General features: G+C 42.3%; 1 protein-coding gene across 3 annotated transcripts in view; it reads left to right on the top strand.

The window, feature by feature from the left end:
* Positions 1-288: 288 nt before the first annotated feature.
* myo3a (myosin IIIA) overlaps positions 289-23,052 on the top strand; it is a 48,959-nt gene continuing 26,195 nt past the window's right edge. For all 3 annotated transcript variants that reach the window (XM_070986179.1, XM_070986178.1, XM_070986177.1), the window contains exons 1-7: positions 289-395; positions 1,712-1,895; positions 3,734-3,868; positions 12,865-12,969; positions 13,110-13,209; positions 16,940-17,016; positions 19,923-20,068. In XM_070986179.1, the coding sequence (XP_070842280.1) occupies positions 394-395; positions 1,712-1,895; positions 3,734-3,868; positions 12,865-12,969; positions 13,110-13,209; positions 16,940-17,016; positions 19,923-20,068 (749 nt within the window). In that variant the 5' untranslated portion in view covers positions 289-393. The remainder of the gene's footprint in view (positions 396-1,711; positions 1,896-3,733; positions 3,869-12,864; positions 12,970-13,109; positions 13,210-16,939; positions 17,017-19,922; positions 20,069-23,052) is intronic.

Below are 23,052 nucleotides of genomic sequence, written 5' to 3'. Positions count from 1 at the left end.
TAAGACATCACGCTCGGAAGCAATCTTCTCTGAACATGAGCAAAGTGACCACTGCTAATAAAAACAGTGGAGGCCCTCTGCAGCACTGTGCACTTAGGGCCTCTAACCAGCTTTCCTTTGTGTATGAATGGGCGTCTATATGGGGAAAGGCTCACGCTGCAACAGTGGCTAATTCCTTCTAATCCCACCGTATCTTCCACCACTTAGAGATGGTTTCCAATGGCAGCCCTGGAGCGGGGGAATTGCTGGCGAGATTAGCTCACGTTAGCTCCTCCTCTGTGGTTTTCACTCACAGCCAGGCCAGGCTGGCCTACCACTGCTTCCATGCTAACCTTTTGCACAGAAATGGATTAATTACTTGTCGAAAATGTTCCAAGTCTCATTTAGAGAACAATGTAAGTTTGTTTGAACTTATTCTGCTTTTATTGTGGTTTTGGTTTTGTGTGGTGAGGGCTTTACGTGAGGTGCAGTGTTTTCTTCTACACTTTGGTTGTCTGACTAGCTTTCCTTTGCATATTTCCATGCTCTTATTTCATGTAATGTCCTTGTCTTCATAGTATCAGGTTGTGATTTTGGACATAGCGTGATAAAAGTTATAGCAAATGTTCAAAGAAAAACAACACAAACACAAACGGATTATTTTGAACTTGAGACTCTGCTTTGACTGACTGACAGGAATCAAATAACAGACATCAAGAGGTGTATGGAGGGCAAAACTTTGAATTCTGCAGCTGTCAGTTGCTGTTTTTGAAAAGTTATTACAGAATAGAGCATCCTCCAGCACATACATACATCTGTATTTAGGTTTTTTTTTTTTTTAAATCTCTCAATAATAAAAACCTGTGATTTCACCATGAGTCAGTCCTGCTCCACACAAAATGTCATCCCGCACTGTAACAGCGTAATCCTTATCATTTATCTGCATCCAGCACACACTGTCTGTTAAATGCAACATGACTGGAAGTAACATCAGTCCCAGGAATAACTGCATACCCAGTCCTCTGCGACACGAATGAGTCCTTTCAGATAAAGACGGTGCTGAGAGTCGGTTGTCTTCTTTGTCCTGCACAAGAGTACAGCGTAATGCAGCAGTCTCTGTCAGGAATTTCTCACACTTGGAGCTTTCAAACCAGCCTTTGAAATTTACTTCACAAGTCTGCCTCCACCAGCTGAGATCCAGCTAGTTACAAGGCAGCAAAGTGTAAAGGACGGTGGACGCTTGTTTACTGTCTGTATTCTCTGACAGGCTAAATGTATTACTATATATTGTTTTAACACTAAAGCATCGTTTAGCTCTATGGAGCAGTGTTACTATGGTGTTAAAACCCTCCAAATTAACCCCCAACTGCCCAGCTACCACCAGATTATCCTTTAGTTAAACACTTGATGTGCTTTCAGTTTAATTCCCAAACAAACCAGCATGACAGCACTTTGAACAACAGACAAGTCGCTCATCTGGTCACACTTCTCTGTGGTGTAACCAGTAGTTGGTAGTTGATGCCAGTTCTTTTCTGCGTTTCTGTATATGTGCTTGTGTACTGGGTTGCAAGTCTCCCTCAGCTGAGCTCTTCACTAATATGTTTGCTAAGTTCTCACATGGATTAATATCAGTATGAGCACATCAGCCTGTGCACGCTGCAGTTTGCATTGTTCTCTCCCAGCTGCCACTTCCTTCTTTTCTAACAGTGGCCCATGTTGTTTTCTTTCACAGGAGATCTCTCCTGAAGATGTTTCCACAATCAGGGAAATCGATTGTCTTTGACAACTTTCCAGATCCCACGGACGAGTGGGAAATCATAGAGACAATCGGGAAAGGAACGTACGGAAAGGTCTACAAAGTGCTCAACAAAATCGATGGAAGTAAAGCAGCTGTAAAGATACTGGATCCCATCCATGTAAGTTCTTATCTGCAATGTCCCAACATTATTAAATGACCTGAAGATGAGCCAGGCAGGAGGCTGCATGCTACTCATTTAGTTTAGGCCCAAATCTCACTTTTATGAGTGTAGTCTGAAGTTGGATAATGTCCTGATGTGCACGTGTTGCAGCCAGTGCTCGATAAAGGAGCAGTAAGCTTTTAGTGTGTTCACGTCTTTGGTGGAGGCGCAGAGCAGAGAAGTTACTGTCTTGTGACTCTAAATCTGTCACATTTATAGCATCTATATTTTAGAGGTTTAGACACCAACGCAGGTTAGATCTGACCAACCATAATTTCTCTTTGTATCTATCTTGCTCAGTTTGCTGTCAGTATATTTATATAGAGAGACCCTCCAGAAAGGATGCAACCCTTGCACACTGAGGAATGTCATAAGTGAAATAGGTGTAAAAAGTTCTGGAAAGTATGTTGATAGATCTCTGATACAACATCAGCATAGTGACTGACTGATTAGCTCTGTAAGTTAAACATGCTGCCCGGCTTTACTCTCTGCACAGGACGTCTAGAAAAGCAGTTCTCATCCATCTACAACCACCAGCACTTATCTCAGCAAATTGCTTGTGATGAATTGTTCATCATCAGTGTGATGTATCATGGCGGCACTCTGATGATTCTGGGCTCCTCTGCTTGTGCAGGGTTTTAGCATTGAGCCAAAATACATTTGGCTCCTTTGCAGATGTGCGTGACGCAGATGTGCCCTGAAGCAGGAACAGTTTGACATCGAGCAGAGATACATGATGGCACTTCTGGCAGTGAGGGGCTGATCCTTTCAATAAAACAGAGATTTCTCTCCACAGTCACAATACTTACCAATTACAGAACGTTACTCGGCACGAGGTACTACATTTTTGAGCGAGGAATTTAGATCTAATATGAGCAGCAAAGGTCAACATTTCTAAAGAACAGTCAAAGGGAGCAGTGATCACTGACCTCATGTTATAGTGTCATTGTGTCCTGCATGGACTGATAATACCTGTCTATTTTGAAGGTGCACTGAGCTGTATGGCTTACAGAGCAGCTATCTTCACCTATAACTCATTAAATTCAGTCTTCTGATCAATAAAACTCTCATTAGTCTTTTGTGAATTTGTTGCTGTTTCTCATTATTGAGAGATGATTGTCTACAAACCACTAATCTGTGAAGACCATCGTTTAAATCACCGGGTTGATTATTTCAAGTACAGACCTTTTGGATACGGTATATTGAAGTGCCCTCTACGATGCTACGATGTCCTTGGTTTCTTATGATGTTGCTATTTTTGGTGTAAAACACAGAGTTGTACAAGTAAGTATTGTTGCTCCTGTGACTGTATACACATGTGACTGTCATGTCAGGAACTAAAATCATTGCAGAATGCTATTGTAACTGTACAGACAGCAGACTGAATGATTTATGTGTTTATCAGTAAACCTACCAGCAAGATTTATATGTAAAATACCTGTGTCTTGTTAGCATTAATGACACAGTGCGGCTGCGACATACAGTAAAAGACAAATAATTGCTAATTAAGTTGTCCTCTATTTGTCCTTTTCACCCACGTTAAATTCCAGAGTCGGTGATGAAGACTTCACAAATTGTCCTAAAAAGCAGCAACTTAAGATCGATAACTGTCTGTTTAATATGAAGCTGGATCCAGGGGATGGTTAGCTTACCTTAGCATAAATCCTTCAACTGGGACAATACAGCCTGAATCTGTCCAATAGCTACTTAATCTTGACTTTCTCAACCAAATGTCACATATTAATTAATGAAACTAGAGAAACATGAGTACATGACTGTGTGTCCTTGTTTTTCAGGATATTGACGAGGAGATCGAAGCAGAGTACAACATCCTCAAAGCTCTTTCTGACCACGCCAATGTTGTCAAATTCTACGGGATGTACTACAAGAAGGATGTGAAATGTGGAGATCAGTTGTGGCTTGTGCTGGAGGTAGGAACACTCATTACGCCTGAATAGAAAAACCACAACACATATGATTGACTGAGACCTTGAATGGCATTCGCCTGTGTGCTGTGGCCGTACCGTGCAGACAAAGAGCGTAAAGGTGCAGATTAAAGGTTCCATTGTACTTCACAGCATGTCTCGCCAGGTATAGGCAGCAGTGACCAAATATGGTCAAGGATTATGCAACAGTTTAAGCCACCGCGGACAGTCTAGGAGTTTACCTATAGGCCACCTGGGGGATTTGGTCGCAGGCCAACAACATGGATGTGTTGGGGGTTGAGGTTAGCTCGCGTGACGTGGGCTCCCTGCTGAGAGCAGCAGAGCAGGGATTTCTGTGTACAGGGGCTGTCTGAGTGCATTAGTTTAGACCAAGCAGGTTGGAACACAGGCCCAAATGTCTCTTGTGGCTGATTTCTGTTGTTTGCATTTTGGGTGGAAATCATTAAAATGGTGGAAAGGATAGAACTTTTTTTTTTTGAGGTTGTAGTTGTTGCTCTTAGATATTTTTTACTTGAACTGCTTGAGCAAGTTTCTGTGCTAAATTGGCAGCTGAATACAAAATAACCTGATTTTGAATAAAAACATCACCTCATTTGACTTTGAGGCTGCTTTCTTGCACCTGCTGACATACAAGAATGGCTGGATGCAGGTATGAATTTGTGATATTTTATGCAAAAGTTAAAGGGGACCTTGCTCTAAAAAAGCTTTGCCTCCAGCTCCCCAGTTGTCCATCTTTCATATTTCCTTGCCTGCTGTAGCCCTTTTCAAATGTCAAGCTCCAGACGAACATGTAATGGAGGTCAACCTCAGAGGGGAAAAAGTGTTTGTGGGGTCCAGCACGGTGGCGGATGTGGGTTTTCTTTGCCTTTTGACTTTCCGACCGTGTAATTTATGTTCCTGCTTTGATAGCGAGCAGTGCAAACCAGGAGAAGTCGAGTAAACATGGTGAGCAAACTTGAGGAGGATTGATAAGAAAAAATGGAGGCAAAGTTGTCGCAGCTATGGACACACTCATAAAGATCTCTGAAGCAGACTTTTAGAAGATTGTAATGCTGCATTTTTCGTCGCGCACTTACAAGGACGAGGGTGGCTTGGTTGGTCCACCACTTGGGTCCAGAATGAAATATATCAACGTCCAATAGTCCAACGGCTGTTTCCATGACATGTTGTACAGACATTTATGGTCCCCAGAGGATGAAGTTGCCATTTTCGGTTTGTATCCATGGTGCCCCATTGACATCTGATTTGGTGCAGAAATTCAGGTTTCACACAGGACTCATTTGGACTTTGTGTGAATTGACTTTTCATCATGCAATGTATCTACTTTGGTTTATGACCATTTGACGTCTGCATAACTATATCAGTTCAGCCTCAGCTGTTTTTCAGTGTTCAGTGCTACTGATAAACATTAGCCGCTAAACATTAGCACGTTACCATTGTCCTTGTCAGCATGTTAGCTCGCTAATATTAGCATTTAGCACAAAGCGAGACTTTGCCAAAATACTGATTAGAATTTGCACCACTGCCATGTTTACTGCAAATATTTTATGTCTTTATGAAATCATTCGGAAGTAATTCCAACAAAAATAATAACATTGTATAGGCTGATATGAAAAAAATGAAAAAACAACAAATAAATACATAATATAAAGAGTAAAGTTGTCCATCTTACAAATCCAGTATAGCTTTAACCCTCATTGTATGCATGCATTTACTTTGGTCTCAACAAAAACTTTTTCTCTCTGCACCTTTAAAAAAAATGCCCATTTCCACCAACCATGTTCCACATTATGCTGTTCCTTTTTCCATTATCGGGTGCAGCAGTGCTAGAACACAGTGTCCATATTTCTGTAATCCAAGCTCAATGGGCTTTGCATCAACAGCAGCAGTGTTATGCTAACCCAGTAGATAGTTTTCACCCCTCCAGCTTGTGTTTCTTTCCCTTTTCATCGCCGTCCTTCCTCCTGACCTTTGTAGAGGAACCTGCAATTACTTTGCTCAGATATCTAGTACAATTGAAGATGCTGAATAGCCAGACCACACACTGCATTCAGGGAAAACAAAGACCTCTATCTGATAGGATAGATCTTATTTTGCACTGTACCGATTGCTAGTTTTGCATCGCATTAAGAGACTCAATTATTGAGTAAAAAGACAAATCTGGTGTTTCACTCAGCTTTGCTGCTTTGCTTACATCCTGTCTCTTCTGTGGTTTGCATATCCATTTTCAACATTTCCCTTGCAAAACACTGCAGCCAGCAGTCCAAATCTGGTGGCTAATCCTGTGGCTGAAATCACTGCCTGACAGTTTAGCAAGTGGCTGTGTGCATGTGTGTGTGTGCGTGCTCTGAAGTAGGTGCACAAGGGGTTTTAGCACTAAAGAGACAGGAAGGCAGGCAGTGAGGTGGTCATTCACCATGGTTACTGTCCCTCCTTTCTAAACTGTAATTTTCCATCCTAGCTCTGCTGAGATGAGCCTTTCTCTGCGCTGCACTGACAGCATACCACTCATTATGAACAGATTTCATACAAATTGCATCCTCTACTTTGTTAGCCCCTCATTGGGGTCTTCGAGCTTTTGGCTTTGCCTCTGTAGTGTGCTCCTTTATGGTAGCGGATGTGGGCACAGATGAGCAAGCTTTCATGTATGACTGCCTAATTCTGCTCCCAGAGAGTTTATAAATACTTCAAAGATAGCGACGATGGAGCGACTTTTATTCTCTAATTGGAAATAAAAACCTGATTTGGATGTGCATTTCATTTGTGAGCTCCCATGTTTCATCCAGGGACCCTGTTTAATGAAGGCCAGTGATTAGTGGAACCTTTGAAAGCTCATCTCAGAAATGTATCTTCCATTATGCAAAGATTTAAAATGCATCGCTCTGTGCATATATTGCATTTTGATTTCAAAATTAGAAACGGTTGTTTAAAGAATTTAACGGCTCGTTCTCATGCTGCTGCGTTGTTGTTGCTATCGTTGACAATAATGCTAGTAAAAGCAGTAATTAGAGAGTAACTCTACATGCAAAAGCTGGTGTTTACAAAAGCTTTGCAGGGCACATATCACGTCTCTTTCAGCATGTTGTCACACCTCCAACATCATCATCTTCTTTAACAGCTCCTTTGTAAATATATCATGATTACAAGACAAACACCTCATTTATACGTTCATTTATAGAGTATCACAGTTTCACAGCAAATACCTTAAACCTCAATCTTCCTCCTGCATCGGGATGTTGTGGAGGGATTTAGAGCTGATGTGCACAGTTGCTGTTTGTGTGCAGTTATGGAGAGAGCACCAGCAGTGAACTGTGATTTATCAGCTTTGGCTGTTTGTTTTCTCCATTGTGTTTCTGCAACACACTCTCGCCCCCAACCTGTCGCATACAGATGCTTGGTGAGGACCTCTTGGCTTCAGCGTTTAAGCCACTGGGTACCCCTTCAGTGTCATTTTTCAACGTGCAGGACTCCACAAGTTGGCAATAATAAATATGCAGTGTCTGGTTAGACTTGTGAAATAAACACGTGTTAATGTTGTGAGCCTTTGGAAGGTTTAAGCCGTCTACCTGTGGAAGATTAAATAGATTGTAAGTATTTCAGAAAGGTCTGACAGTTCATATAGAATTATATACAGGCGTGTATCTAAAAATGAATGGCCTCTGTCATTAGGAAATGGAAGAAGTAACTGGCCGTGAAAAGCCTTTATCACAGCCACGATTGCACTGGCATCTTTAAGAGTTTCAGTTTCTCTGCAGAGATATAAGAACTTGTCAAAGTGTCTCTGTAGCACTACATTAAACAAGCCTTTATGGTCGTGAGGCTGAAAATAATAATTCCTGAATAACCAGCCATGAGACAGGCCAACCGGAGTTAGAAGAGGAAAAATGTAAGCGGTGGAAGAAGTTCTCAGATACAACTATGTATAAATACTTCATTATAAGTAAAAGTCCTGCTTTCAAAATATTCAGTAAGTAAAAGTGCAGAAGTATTTGAAAAAAGATATTTGGCTGTTGTAGCTATAGTGATAAATGTAGTGGAGTAAAAAGTACAATATTTCCCTATGAAATGGCATATAGAAGTATAAACTAACATAAAATGGAAATACTCAAATAAGGTGAAAGTACCACAGATGATGATGATCAAGAATGAATAAAGCAAAAATCCAAGAAAGCCAAATCCACAAGCTTGTAGACAGATTTACCTTTCAGCATGACAGTGAGTGAAGCACGAAGCCAAGATAACACTGGACAAGGGCCTGAACGTCCCTGAGTCGTTCAGCCAGCAGGCGGACTTGGATCCAGCGTAGCCCCCCGTCTGATAGAGCTTCCAGATCTGAGTCAGAAATGGAAAAACCCAAGTATGCAAAGCTGGTGGAGACACACCAAGGAAGACTTCAAGCTATTAGAAGTATACTATAAAAATGATTTTTGTATTTATGTTGCTCAAAAACCTCCATCTAAACCAGAAGCATTGATTTTTTACCCTTTTGTTTGTCCTCTCTCATTGCATCCCATTTATTTTTAGACACCTTCTGAAAGTCAAACATAAACCAGCACAGCCTGCATTTACCCCCATCAGTCTCTGTCCTGCCTCGCCCTCGCCCTCGCCCTCGCCCTCGCCCTCGCCCTCGCCCTCGCCCTCGCCCTCGCCCTCGCCCTCGCCCTCGCCCTCGTACCCCAACCTCTGCAGTCATTAATTGACAATGAGGTTTAAAATGGTATTCCTTGTTTGGGCTTTTAAATGAATGGTGCCAGAAAGTGGACACCTCGGCTTTTATGCCCGTGTAAACGATAAGGCCACAGAAACAATGGGAGCGTTTTTCTCTGGAGGCGATCCAGCGCGTCACGCACACAAGAACACACACGCTTATTCAGTGTCGCAGGCATGAAGCAACTCCATACATCCAGCAGAAAACACAGCGTAGACTTATATTTGCAGGGACATCAAAGGTAGCTGACTAAAAAGTCAGCACCTGTGGTTTCCCCTCACCGAGTCATGGGGCAGCCCTGTTTGTTTCATCCTCACGTTTGTTTCATCCACTTCTTTTACGCGTCTTTGATCGACTACTTTCATTTACATGACTAAACGAGCACCTGACCTCATTTGTAATGGAGAACATCCCGCTCAGTGTTCAACGTATTCTGTGATTTCTTTGAAAACTGACAGTTCTGTGGAAACTCACGTGACTTTCAAGATGAAGATGGAAGACATGGATCTGAACAGACCTTTTGTATCACTAGTTTCTCCTCGGATCTTAAGTCTGTGATGAAAAATGCAAATTAGGCAGCCCTGTTAATCATTTTTAGCAATAAGAGAGTTCTTGTTCATAGAGTTTGATATTTACTTACTTATTTAATGGATTCAACTATGAACTCCAAAACCCCTCCACAATATCCTGATGCAGCTCTGCTTACAGTCACTATCATAGCTCACTGGTGTAATTGATTTATTGGGAATAAGTTGCTTGCCTCAAACTCGTTGTCTGTACCCGAGCTTCTACTCTAAGGTTTAGGAAATCTGGTTTAATCTGTACTAGATTTAAATCAAACCAGGTAGTTTCATATATCGTTTCCACTCTGCAGAGGTTCAAGTCTTCACCACGTCTCAAATAATTAATGTTCATGTCGAGCATCACTTTCTGGAAGTGGGCGCTGTGGCTAAGGTGAGAGCGCTAACATTTAGCTGTGCTAAATCTAGAGTACCGGACCTCTCATTAATATGGATTTGTCTGTCTGCCCCGTGTAATTTAATGATGACAGGTGATATGGCAGCGGTGATGTGGACTGACGTCAGGCGCGGCTCATTGTTAGAGTGCTGTGCTGTCTGTTAAAGCCTCTGCGGTATTCTCTGCTTAACTGCAGTTTGTCTGCACGTATGAAAGCAGAGAGAAGGAGTGATTAAGCTCCCCATGTGGCAGCTGAGATACATGCCATCCATCCTGCAACAGCTCTCTGGGCTCCTGATGGATAGCTAGATTGATAGACAGATAGAAAACAGACCCAGGGCATGCCATTGAAAACTTATGCCATTGCTTTGTCAAGGTCAAACACTTGCTACGCTCTCAGCATGTAGTGTAGAGGAGGATCACTGAATAGGCCCCGAGTGGTCATGGGGCCCCTGGGCCAGAGTTTCAGTTTGAAATCACTGTTAGAATTGCTGGAAAGTCACTCAAATCAACTGCAAAGAGACAGAGAACAATCACAAAGAGACACAAAACTACAACAGAGACAAAGAAAACAACCACAAAGAGACACAAAACTACAACAGAGACAAAGAAAACAACCACAAAGAGACACAAAACTACAACAAAGACAAAGAAAACAACCACAAAGAGACACAAAACTACAACAGAGACAAAGAAAACAACCACAAAGAGACACAAAACTACAACAAAGACAAAGAAAACAACCACAAAGAGACACAAAACTACAACAAAGACAAAGAAAACAACCACAAAGAGACACAAAACTACAACAAAGACAAAGAAAACAACCACAAAGAGACACAAAACTACAACAAAGACAAAGAAAACAACCACAAAGAGACACAAAACTACAACAGGGACAAAGAAAACAACCACAAAGAGACACAAAACTACAACAAAGACAAAGAAAACAACCACAAAGAGACACAAAACTACAACAGAGACAAAGAAAACAACCACAAAGAGACACAAAACTACAACAAAAACAAAGAAAACAACCACAAAGAGAAACAAAAATTACCATTAAGATATGCAAAACATCACAGAGATGCAAAACGATCACAAAGAGACATGAACAATCACAATGGGATGCAAAACAACTACCTAGACAAAAAAACTACAAAGACATGCAAAATAACTAAAAGTGCAGATTAAACGTCTCAAGAGATGCAGAACATCACAAAGACACAGCCATCTGCGAAGTCGTCCTTGGAAACTGCTTGGAAAAGAGCAGGCTCTTTCAAAAAATGCTTGACAGGTGATTGGATGAACCATCTGTCCATCACTGTCGATCAAAACACGATGACAAGGAGAAGTAAAATGACAAAACAAAAAAGCGATGCGACACGATCACAAAGAGATGCAAAATGTCCTGGAGCCCGTCCTCTCAATCTGTCCATGATCTAGTGTTGAACATTTTAGCATTTAAGTTTCATAATGTCTTCTAACAAAGAAAAGGGAGATCATGATGCATCTTCATGCCTTTTAAAATCAACCAGAGCTGAAACGATTAACAGAAAATTAATTGGGAACTACTGATATCATCGTGGCGTCACAACATTTGCAGATTCCAGCTACTTTCTGATGGTGTGTGGATGAATGAATTAGGAAATTGATTAATAGAAAAACCCATAATGACAAAAATACATATTTGCATCTCTAAAATCAATTAAATGTAGCGTTTTATTCTGAAAAGTGTTCACTGTTAGATGTAAGTGGAAGAAGCAATTTAGCTTCCTGCGGTTAGCTCAATTAGCTGCAGTCAGTAGCACAGAATCACTTTGGCACAATATGTGCAAAGGCAATCAAGCCCTGTGGGGGAATTATTATGAAATGACAAAAATGGGTCCTTATTTGGAGGTTTGGGCACACAGCTGCAAACATCGTGCCTGTGTTATGATGCTACTGTTATGCCAGTCAGCACATATCTGTTGGAAGACATTCATAGAGTAATAATGCAAAATGATAGCATCGTTTTTCTGGTGCTGTTGTGCAACTTTTTGCTGAAAATCATACAAGTACTGTAGTTAACATGCTGCTTCCTTAAACATTTAGCACTAGAGGCCCCACGTTGTGCCGTTCCCTGTCATTTTAAATGTGAACTGAAAAACCTTACAGTTGCTTAACGCTGTGTTACATAAGTGATTTATTAGTAACCTTTATTGATATGTGCCGCACAATCTCTTTAGTACGATCGCTTCAGGGGACTACGCACACACCACTGCGTGTCTGTTGCCTAATTAAGCTTTCAGTTTACAAGAGCGGGAAATTAGTGTAATTACACAAGAACAAGTGTTTTATACATGAAAAGATTCGATGGAAATTTCCTGTCTTGCACAAAAATGTTTTCAGAAACCGTGACGAATATGAAAAAGTGGGATGTGTTTGCATGTTTAAGATGATATATTTTACAGCACGGAGCGACAAGGTCTGTGTTTACAAACAGAGCTCATATGCAGAATCTACAATTTATCTTCACTAGCAAGCCCTCCCCAACACACACACACACACACACACACACACACACACACACACACACACACACACACACACACACACTCACGCACTCCCAGCCACCGCTGTGACTGACATCTTAGGGTTTTTTTATTTTTCATATACCTCTGGCATCTTCCAAAGAAAGGCCCAAATTAAGGGTTATTATTGTTGCCAAGGCAACCCACGGGGTAATTTTCTGTAATTTTCCAGGAGGGATAGCTATTGACAGAGGAGGCTGTATCTTCTAGGTGCAGTATACCACAAGAAAACACCTACAAATACACAGAATCAAATGTTTTGAGGCGAGACGGAGAAAGAAAAGAGAAGAAAATGTTCCTGCTGATTTCAGTTTTGGCACGTTCTGTTTCCAGCGCGTCGTCCTTTAAACGTAGCGTCATTTCTAACATAAACCTTGGCTTTGTACGGAAATATAATAGGATGTACTTCATTTGAAGATGATTTGTGCATGTTTAATATTACCCGGCACAGTCATCACAGTGTAGATTAAACCCAAACTGTACATTCTCCCCATTGGCACCATTTCCACCTCTCGCTAAGCTGCCTCAGAAAGATAAGCTGCTAAAGATTGACAGAATTACTTTCGGCATCTCTTTTCTCGCTGTGAAATCTTGTGATCAAAACGTTTTCATCCTCCTCGTGAAATTCTGCACATCACAGATGCCTCAGATTTCCGCATATTGTATAAATTCGGCCATAAATGCTGACTCACGTTGAGTTTCTTCTCATTATTCTCTCGCCTTTGTGTGTTTTTCTGTTGCAGCTCTGCAATGGCGGCTCTGTGACTGATCTGGCTAAAGGCATGCTGAAGAGAGGAGACAGAATGGATGAAGCCATTATTGCCTACATCTTGCACGAGGCCCTCATGGTAAGTCCGGGCTTTTGAATGTGCAGGAGGGGAGACAATGCAGTCCCACTGAATACGCTGCTTCGATCAAAAAGGGGTTTAAACGAGATCATTTTTCAGGCAGGTGTCAGAAAAAGCTCTTAACCTCTTTCTCTTCACAGGGCCTCCAGCATCTGCACATCAACAAAACCATCCACCGTGACGTCAAAGGCAATAACATCCTGTTGACGACGCACGGAGGGATCAAACTGGTGGATTTCGGTACGCTTTCTGCAAAAGACAAGCTTTAACACGCTGTCTGTTTTTGTACCATCCTCCTCTAATCAGTGAAAATCATGTTATGGCTCTATTTAACAGAAGAGGGTCAAATCCATTACCTTCAGCCACTCGCCAAATAAATTGTACCGCTAATTAGTTTCCTTGAGAGGCTGGAATACGTTTACACAACCTGACAAGGTGGCAGACAATTATACTTTTCCATTACACCCTATCTTTTTACATTCTCCTGCAGACGGCGGCGGACATTGTTGCTATTCACCCCGTGTTTGCACTGATTTGCTTTTAGGTTTTCTTAACCAAATGAGGCGCTCGGAGCAGCAAAACCATAGTTCTTACTGAGGGCTCATGATAGGCAAAGTGATTCTGACTATTTCCAGGGAGATGACTCACCCCTGTTTTCTTCAGGGGCTGAAAAACCAGCTGCCTGTTTTCATTACAAATAAAATCCCCACTCAACGCGTGTGTAGGTTTGCATTTAGCCTGCTAATTGTGGACTTCTCTTAAAAGCCTTTTTCCGAACCACGAAGCACAAAGTGCACAGCTCTTACATGGGGAGGAGGAAGAGGAGGAGGAGGAAGAGGAGGAGGAGGAGGAGGGGTATTAATGGAATCACTTGTTATGTGAATTTGAAGTGTAGCTAATATGGAGCAGGGCCTTCAGAGCAGCGTCTTCATCAGATTCTCCACCTGTTTATCGCACCAGATTTGAAGAAGGAAAGCCATTTCAAAGCATTTCATCAATATTTGATAATCTGATAATAAGAGCTTCATCATGGGTTCTGATATTCATGATTTTGTCTATTGCAAGTAGAGATGTACATACCAGTGCAAAAATACTCGTCAACACGTAAAACTAAACCTCCTCACACAAACCGCGGCTCAGTTTTATTGCATTTAACGTCTTATTGTCTTATTGCACAAATCTGCAGTAGTAGCAGTGCAGGATATTGTCCCATATTAATTTAGCAATTATACAAAAGATATCAAAGTACGCAAGTATGAAATGATAAGAATTTTTCAGAATTATGTGTAAGATTTCATAACTCTTTTGTTCCAGAGTTCAACACAGTTTCTGAGCAAACGCAGTATATTGCTTTTCAGGCTAAGTCAGTTATACGTACAGTGCACTCGTAATAAAATTCGGCCCTTGCACAGCATAATTGTGCACAAACACTTCATGCAAATCTGAATAATTGAACATATTATGTCACTAATGGTCACTGAAACAATGGGCAGCGAACGCACCAGCGAGGAGGAGAAAAAGAGCTCGACCCTCACGCGTATAACGTAGCTCAAACGTTAGCTTGTTCGTTAGTCGGCTAATTCAGGTGAAACGTCTTCAAACAGTATTCAGTATTCAGACTTTCACTGTTGGTTCAGTTTCACGAAAGGCTCTAAGGCCCTGCAGCAGTATTTGCACAGATGAGACGGTTTATTTGAAGTTATTACAATCGAGGCATCACAAACAAGATCCAGCCGTTGTTGACGATGCAGAGATTCAGTTTGCTTTGGAACATCTTATCGTGTGTTCCTCTGGCTAAACGCGTAATGCATCTCTCAGATAGGAAGGAGTGTCTGTTGAGAGGAAAGTTATTACACAAAGGGAACACGTTTCACCATATTGTTTAGAGAGAAGCTCCTGAAAACCAAGTTTCAGCACTGCCTGGTTGGACAGTTTGAGCTTAGGTAGCCCATCGTCTCATCCCTGGTTCAGTCTGACTTCTCCTCTCTTTGTGTGGGCGTACAAAAATGTGGACATGCAGCCTGTAGTTCAAACATCAGCTGGCAAAAGTCCGTCATCCAGCTGCTCTGGGTGCAGGGTTTAACATTGTTACACTACCCACATTATAATGATAGGAAGCTGGCTGAAAATAGGCAAAGTTTCCCTCAAAGTATTAAGGACCAAATCTCCTCCCGCCTGTGTTCAGAGCAGGAGGCACAAAACTGACTGGAACATCTTCTGTACATCTAGTTTGCAAGTCTTCAAAAACACAGACAGATGAAATTCATATCAGATATTAGATATGACGTCATCAGATATAAAAAAAAAAAAAAGGTGCAGCAGTTTAAAAATAAAGCCGGCGTGTGCGAAAATTTGCAGAGTGACGAAAACGGCGAGAAAAAAAAAGGGCCGGCTCTCGGCCTCGGTGCAACACGCAGGCACTGCGTCACGCTGGGATTAATGGTTTTTTTATGTGGAGGGGTGCACGCTACACTAAGCAGCTGAAGAGATAAAGCCCCCGCAGTGACTCATCACCAGCAGAGAAACAAAATAGCAAAGAGCCGGACCCAAAAAGAGCAGAGGAAGAATGAGAGGCGCTGCTCCTTCACGGCTCTCTCATGAATATTCTAATTGACAGCGTTATCTCTGTGATGATTATTAAGTGTGGCCCACCAGGCTCCACTCCACGCTAATGTAGCAGAAAGTGAGGGGCTGTGAGAGCTTTAATAGGGGGGCTCTCTGTGTTCCTGTATCCTCACACACCGATATAACTTGTGCGTGTGACCATAAGGTTGTATGGATAATTTCAGGTTTACTGAGCGCCTGCGTCTCTGTAAAGCTGTTGCGTCTTGATGTGTTCCTGTATAACTGCTTCATGGTCTGCTGACAGCATGTCCCTGTGTGTGTGTTTCAGCCTCATGCGTATATCCCCTCCTGCACATGCTTCTAATCCCTCTCAGTGTTTGCCACAGAATCGCTTTCCTCTGCATTGCTCATCTCCACCCCTGGCTTTAACCCACCAGCACCAGCAGAGCATCAGCGTGCTCTGCACCGCACTCACAGTAATGAAGTCGTCAAAAAACAGGTGCAAAGAATGAGATTTTACAGGATGCCGTTAAAAATGCGTGTTTGTTGAGTAGACTGTGCACGTTTTGAACACTCTGCAGAAAAGTGACCCTAAATTTGAAACTGCATGATTCAGATTCACATAATCTGACCCACGACGAGACAAAGACGCTGGAAGCGCATGTCGTGCATCAGTGGATCACCTTTTGTTTGTCGGTGGACGCTTTTGTCTCCAGGCTCGGCTTTTGTCCCGGTTGCTGCTTCAGCAGAGCCAGCCCTGGGACACAGCGCTGTGTGGCGTAACGCTGATTTATCTGGACTGGACTGAAGTCACGATTGTGGGTCAGCATGTTCCTTGTCAGGCTTTTTAGCCCACATTAACACACACACACACACACACGAGGACACACATGCCCTCGTTTTCCCCGTTTTGGCTGAATTTATTTTCGATAGCTGCAACATGACTTTGTCCTCTTTTTATACAGCAGATAAAGCGAAACATAAGCTAATAAATCACTCAGACACATAACGTCTTGTTCTGAGGGAGCGTGAAATGTTGTCTCTGCTGAAGCTGAATTGTATTCAAATGTTGTTCTTGAAATGCCCCGAAAAATCACCTGCATTCACACAAGAATTTGTAATTCAAACCCATCTGTCATTTGCAGGAAAAACAACTGGACGGCTTTGTGTGCATGTGTTTTGTTTTTCCTCCTCGTCGCAGTAGTGACAGTTTTATCAGTGGGATATGAGGGAGCTCTGAGATCCATTCAGCCTCGTATCAGCTGAGCAGCACCCCACTGGTCGCTGTTTCCCGTTTCACAGATCATCACGTTTACCAGCCAGTCTGATCGTTGTGAGAGGACAAAGCGCGTGTCAAAGAGGAGCGAGGGTGAAATGTCTGAAGCATGTTTGCTCTTCCCTGCAGGTGTCTCAGCCCAGCTGACAAATACCCGCCTGAGGAGGAACACCTCTGTGGGAACTCCCTTCTGGATGGCTCCTGAGGTACGGTAAAACTGGCCTATAAACGCTCCCGCAGCCTCGTCTCTTTCCAGTACATTAGCCTGGAGCAGATCCCAGTGGGCCACAGTTAATAATCATCAAAGAGATAGCGCTGTCAAATACAGCGTGCGTGGAAAGAATGGAGTGGACGGCCTCCATCATTCGTGTCCTGTCTCATCGTAGCTTTAGTGCACTGGCGGTTCATATACTGCCTGCTCAGAACTGATGATTTTATACCACTCACGTCCTCTTGTCCTCTACTTTTTATGGAAGGTTAACTTTCTCCCGTGTTGTCTCTTGGCTTGAGGTTCTTGCTCTTGATTCATCCGAGTGTTTGTTTTCTGACAATGATCAGTAACTTTCCCTTTGACAGGCTGTTTCTGTGTGCGAGTGTTATCAGAGAAAAGGGAAGCAGTTGCAGTTTTTGAGTTTTGTATCTCAGTAAAGTATGACTTAGTGGGAGTCCCAAGGAGTTACACTGATGTGCAGATTTACACCTGCAGTCGTTGTTTATTGCTAATGCAGGAAGTAACAATTTGTAAAGTAAGAGTGTAGAGGTGGTGGGTGGGTTTGTCATACAGCTGTCCGAAACTGGCTGAAATTTACATCGGAGTACCACAGCATTTGTAAAAGGTATATAGTTCTATATATATATATCATTTTGTGGCTCCAGAGGAAGCTGCAAGTCTGAATAAAGCCAGAACGAAGTGAGCTCCTCATCCCTGCTTGAGGCTGGAGGCCACTTCATCTGCCGCTAGCATAACTCACTCCAGTGCTCAACTGAACTGTCTGCTGCCAAGGTGCATTGTGGGTAACGATGGCACCAGGTTTTGATGAGAAAGCAGAATGTGCGGAATCAAAAAAGGTGATATTGCTGGATCTCAATGCTAACTCTATTAACGTTACCGAAACCTTTCCCTAACCTGAACCATGCTGTAGTTTCCATATATTGTAGTATTTCTAAAACACTGATGTCGAACATAAGCAGGGTTTTGCAAAACTAAGCGATCTCCCTCATGATCAGCTGACACTTTTTTGTATGACAATCATCTGTTGGTCATATAAAGTAGTGGCAAACAAGCTCAGTAGGAGGACACCAGTGAACCAAACAAGGACACGGCCATGACATGACATGGACACGGACATGTTAAGTCTCGAGAATGCAGCTAAACTTCGACTGACGTCTTGACTCTGAGTGAAACGATTAAATGTGAAGAGGCTGTTCGGGGCTATCAGACAGACAGCTTTCATTTATATGTATTATAAATGAATAATAAATTGTATTATTATAAGTGAACACCTCAACGTGTCGTGGCTTCCCATAACCACCCACCTGCACCCTCAACACTGGTCAGGGTTAGATCAGATGAACCGTTAGCAACCTCTGTAGGGATGGTTAGATGGGTAAACTTCAACTGTTCTACGCCTCAGCTGAGCTTTGTAAACACTGCACCTGCACCGCATCTTAAGCCTCGCGCATCCCACCTGTCTCATCGAAAAGGACGTTTTTACATGAGGTTTGAATGTCGTGCAAATTGGGAATTGGAATACGTGGCATGACGCGTCCTGTCAGCATTTTAATCTCATTTGTGTAAGATGTTCATCAAAGAACGTAGCTCGGATGGATTAGACCAGAGAGAGTTTACCTGACCGGAGTGAGATTTGTAAGAAAGGATCTACAGGTATCGTTTCTGTGGGACTTTACAGCCTTTTGTGGGTTTTCCCCATAAACGGCAACATTATATACAGATACAGTATATACAGAGTTGTTTTCATGCAGTCGCAGTCTCACCTGCTTTCTAAAGAAGACTGAGTTGTGGGGTAAGTTGTCGTCATGTCTGCACAATGTTCTTCACTTTGGATGAGCTTCATTTTTATTGACTTTTTTATTAACTGATGATTTAGCTTTTTAGTCATTTTGATGATTTGAAGTTACGTTCTGCAGATTAATCTGCATGATTTCACATAGATTTCTGTGTTTCTAATGTTTGTTATAAAGAGTTATAACAAAGTCATGAGTGTGTGTGTGTGTGTGTGTGTGTGTGTGTGTGTGTGTGTGTGTGTGTGTGTGTGTGTGTGTGTGTGTGTGTGTGTACACTTGTTCTTCAGGATGTCTCAGTGGTGATCTGGTAATGATTTTTCGGCTTGTCTTGTCTGTGTACGTAACATAATGCCTTTTGAGAGCTGAGAATACAAATTATATTGATTTCAGACATTTGACAATAATGCTGAACATGTTTCTGTGTGTGTGTGTGTGTGTGTGTGTGTGTGTGTGTGTGTGTGTGTGTGTGTGTGTGCGTGTGTGTGTGTGTGTGTGTATGTGTTACATGCCTCCCACTCAGATGATTCATATTGTTGATTGGTACCATGTTGCCCTAAGGACATTGATGATAGACTGTGAGTGCATGCACATGTGTGTGTGTGTGTGTGTGTGTGTGTGTGTGTGTGTGTGTGTGTGTGTGTAGTATATTGCCCACAGCAGATGATGTTGAGACTGTAGTGCTGGCTGAGCTCTGCTGCAGCTGATATTCAGCTCCTTTGTTTTAGATTTTGCTGTATGATGTCCGTTAAGAGCTCACAAATGAGAAAACCCACTAAAACACATGAATATTGACTCCTCCCTAATAAGGAAGTAGACCCAAACTTTACGCCTTCAGTCGACCCTGAGTAACAGGATATCAGACCTTTCATTTGAAGCTCAGGGAGTGCAGATGTTCTTAATACTGCAGCTCTAAAACGAAGGTTTAATGATGTGTGAGGTGATGATAATTTGTGAATCCATTGAGGGCAAAGGTATTAGACTCAAAACCATTCTTGACTTGTTTGCTTACAAAATTCAAATCGGCTCATATACGAGGCTGTTTTTGTGATTCTGGTTCAGTAATTTGGTGTTTTCGTTACTGCTGCAGGTAATAGCATGCGAGCAGCAGCTGGACTCCACCTACGACGCCCGCTGTGATGTCTGGTCGCTCGGCATCACCGCCATAGAGCTGGGCGATGGAGACCCGCCTCTCTCTGACCTCCACCCAATGAGAGCCCTTTTCAAAATACCCAGGTGAGCCGCCATTGGACCTACCCAGCAGCCCACCATCATCATCAAGAGGCTGTGACTTTGACCCCGTCACTGTCATTTCAGGCTTCTGTTCAGCTCTCTGAAGGGGTTCTAGCTTTAATGTGACGATGCTAACCGCTTAGCCACTGTGCTGCCCAAACGTTTTTAATTTAAAGCAAAAGTCTGTCGTCGCTCATATTCTGCCTTCATAAAACTTTTGAACTTCGAGGTTTCACACCAGCTAAAAGCTGAATGCTTTGGAAATAATTTTCATTCACAGATAACTTAAATTATGACCTATGTTTTACTGAACATTTGGCTCTTCGTTATGGCTAAATTGCACGTAATTGTACGTTTGGAGACACTGACAACCCTATTTATATTTATCACTCACAATATGCATTTTCTGTCTCCTTTATTTTGATGCTAAATGATTAATAACTGTGTCAAAGCAAAGAGACAACAGTGTTTTTCTCTACTTGACGTGCTGCATGTTTCTCACTTTGATGCTCTTAAACATGGTGACTTCTTAATTACAACTTCTGAAGTGAGAAATCAGAGCTCCCTTTGAGAATTTGTTGTTTTATACACTAATCTGGCCAAGCATGCATTAACATGAATATGTCTTTGATTGTTAGCTCGAGAGACGTCACATGTCAGCGTCTCGCTGGAATCTCTGCTTCAACGAGAGGACATTTCTCTGCTCACCGCACAGTGAAAGGCTGTAATTTACAGTAACTTTTTACATGCTGTGAATCTATTCAATTGTCACAAATTATGTGAAATTATAAAGCAAAACCAATTGTTTTCATGACAATAAGTTCATAAAATCCTCATCCTTGTACACAATGTTTAATAATTTGAACTTAAACGTTCAGTCAGTCCACACAGATTCACAAAGCTGGAACCACTAAGAGGTTTTTGCTTGATAAATTACTTGATGTGTCTCAATATTTTATCATGTTTTTGCTGATTCTGTTTCTGTCAATGGACAGCTGATATTGTTGTGTCAAGCCCCCCCCCCCAAAAAAGACAGGGTAATACACAGTAGTTTGCAGTACTGCAGTACAGAAAAGCCATCTCCTGCTCCACAGCGCAGTAATTTGCTTCTCTACACTGACTGTCAGCAGACAAAGTACAGTCTTGTCATTTCAAATAGCTTTCCTCTGCTTGCAGGGGCTTATCCATAGACCCCTCCCCTCCTGGCGCTGATCCCATTCATCCTGTGGGGGAGGCCGAGAACACAAAACCTTTTCTCATCTCAGTGTATTTTGGGCTGAAGGTGAAAAGTAATTGTTTATCGTCTCCTGATTCCTGTGTGAGAGCTGCATAAGCACTTACCGTCACTGTCGTCTTAGCGCCGCAGCACTTTGTCCATCACTGTCTTGAACGCTCCTGCACACACACACGTCAGACACGCACTCCCGTGTCATGGCTGTCCTGTGTGTTTGCTGTGGGGGTCGTGCTCCACAGGAGCCATCACGCAGCTTTCTCAGAATCTATGTGACTGCTGCAGCCAGAGCTCGGGGCTGTCTGTTCACACTCCTCTCTTCCCTCCTCTCGCTTCTCTGTGTTCGTTCGTCAAGCAGTCTCAGAAGAAGCTTCGCTCAGGGCATCGATTCAACCACACCACATCTTATTTAATTTAGGCTGACTTAAATGCTTCCAAATAGAAACAGAAGATCATCAAGGGCATTCATTTCTGTGTGTTTTCTACAATGCCTGAATGTATTTTTTATCCCTTTACAGACACAACACAACATGCATATACCAGTGCGGTATAATACGATCCCACACAGCGTTCCTGCAGCAAACACCACCTTTCTGATGCTCCAGACTCCATACTCGTCATTGGTCAGCTAGTTAATCAGCTGGTCAGCTAGTTAGGAAGTTAGCTTTCCATGTCAAATATTTTTGCCCATTATTACAATGCACAGCTGTAAATCATGCATCTTTAAACATGTTTCCTGGTGACATATAGTCAAAACAGCAGCTTTATATCATTCCAAATAATGTTTATGTCCACTCTTTATTGACATTGGCTGCAGCAGGTGAACCTATATTGAGAGTATTTTCTTTTTGCCATTAAAACCATAAACCCAAAAGCAAAAGACGAGTTCAGACAAAGCTGGAAAAAAATTAAATTAACGCACAGAAGCAGATTTTCTCCGTGCCTCGTTCCTTTTTAGCCTGTATTTAAACAAAAGATAGAAAGACAGTGAGGGACGGGGACGACAGCTCAAAGCATCACACTCTGGAGCAGGTGAAAGATTAAAAGTGCTCTCCTAATTATGCACAAGTGCGAGGATTTAAGCTTGTATCCTTCATTATGTCCAAAGGAGGAGATGTTAGCCGGAATTTATTGCAGAAGGCAAATGCAAAATTAGCTTTTGTACTGCAAACTGGGGTATATTAAAATGAAAATACTGCCTCATATTTGTATCCAGGGAATTAAAAAGTCTAAATAGTTGTGTAATTTAAGCAGGACTCTGTTTGTCTTACAGATAAAAAAAAACCCCAAAACACTTAAATAGGCACAGCATTAACAGAGCAGACTCCAAATAGATGCATTTGCTGTCTAGATGGGGTGTGTTATGTGATAAACAGGAGATGTATGCCCTCTCATTAGACCAGTTTATAGCTGTCAGAGCCAACGTGTAAACGGCATTAGCGGACTCCCCACCACTTGCCAGGATCCCTCTCATAAAAAAAAAGGTACTTAAAGCAGGACGAGGAATTACAGCAAATTAGCTCACCTGTTCGCCGGCTGTGAGGCCTTATTATGCCTGACCCCTGAACGGTGTTTGTCTGTCTAAAGAGGCTTTTTAACAGCAGAAACCTTAAGCTTTACAGATCTGGTTACATAGTTGATATCCAATGCCGGTGACTATTGCTTTTCTGTCATAAAATCAGCTGTATCACTACCACCCGGCCGCAGAGGCGGGGCGTCATTTGTCATCGCCTCGTGCCACCGCAGAAACACCTGC

The sequence above is a fragment of the Chaetodon trifascialis genome, chromosome 18 (assembly GCF_039877785.1).
Source record: "Chaetodon trifascialis isolate fChaTrf1 chromosome 18, fChaTrf1.hap1, whole genome shotgun sequence".
Classification (NCBI taxonomy): Eukaryota; Metazoa; Chordata; class Actinopteri; order Chaetodontiformes; family Chaetodontidae; genus Chaetodon; species Chaetodon trifascialis.
Note: the sequence above shows the minus strand (reverse complement) of the source record. Positions and strands in the feature narration are given on the sequence as shown.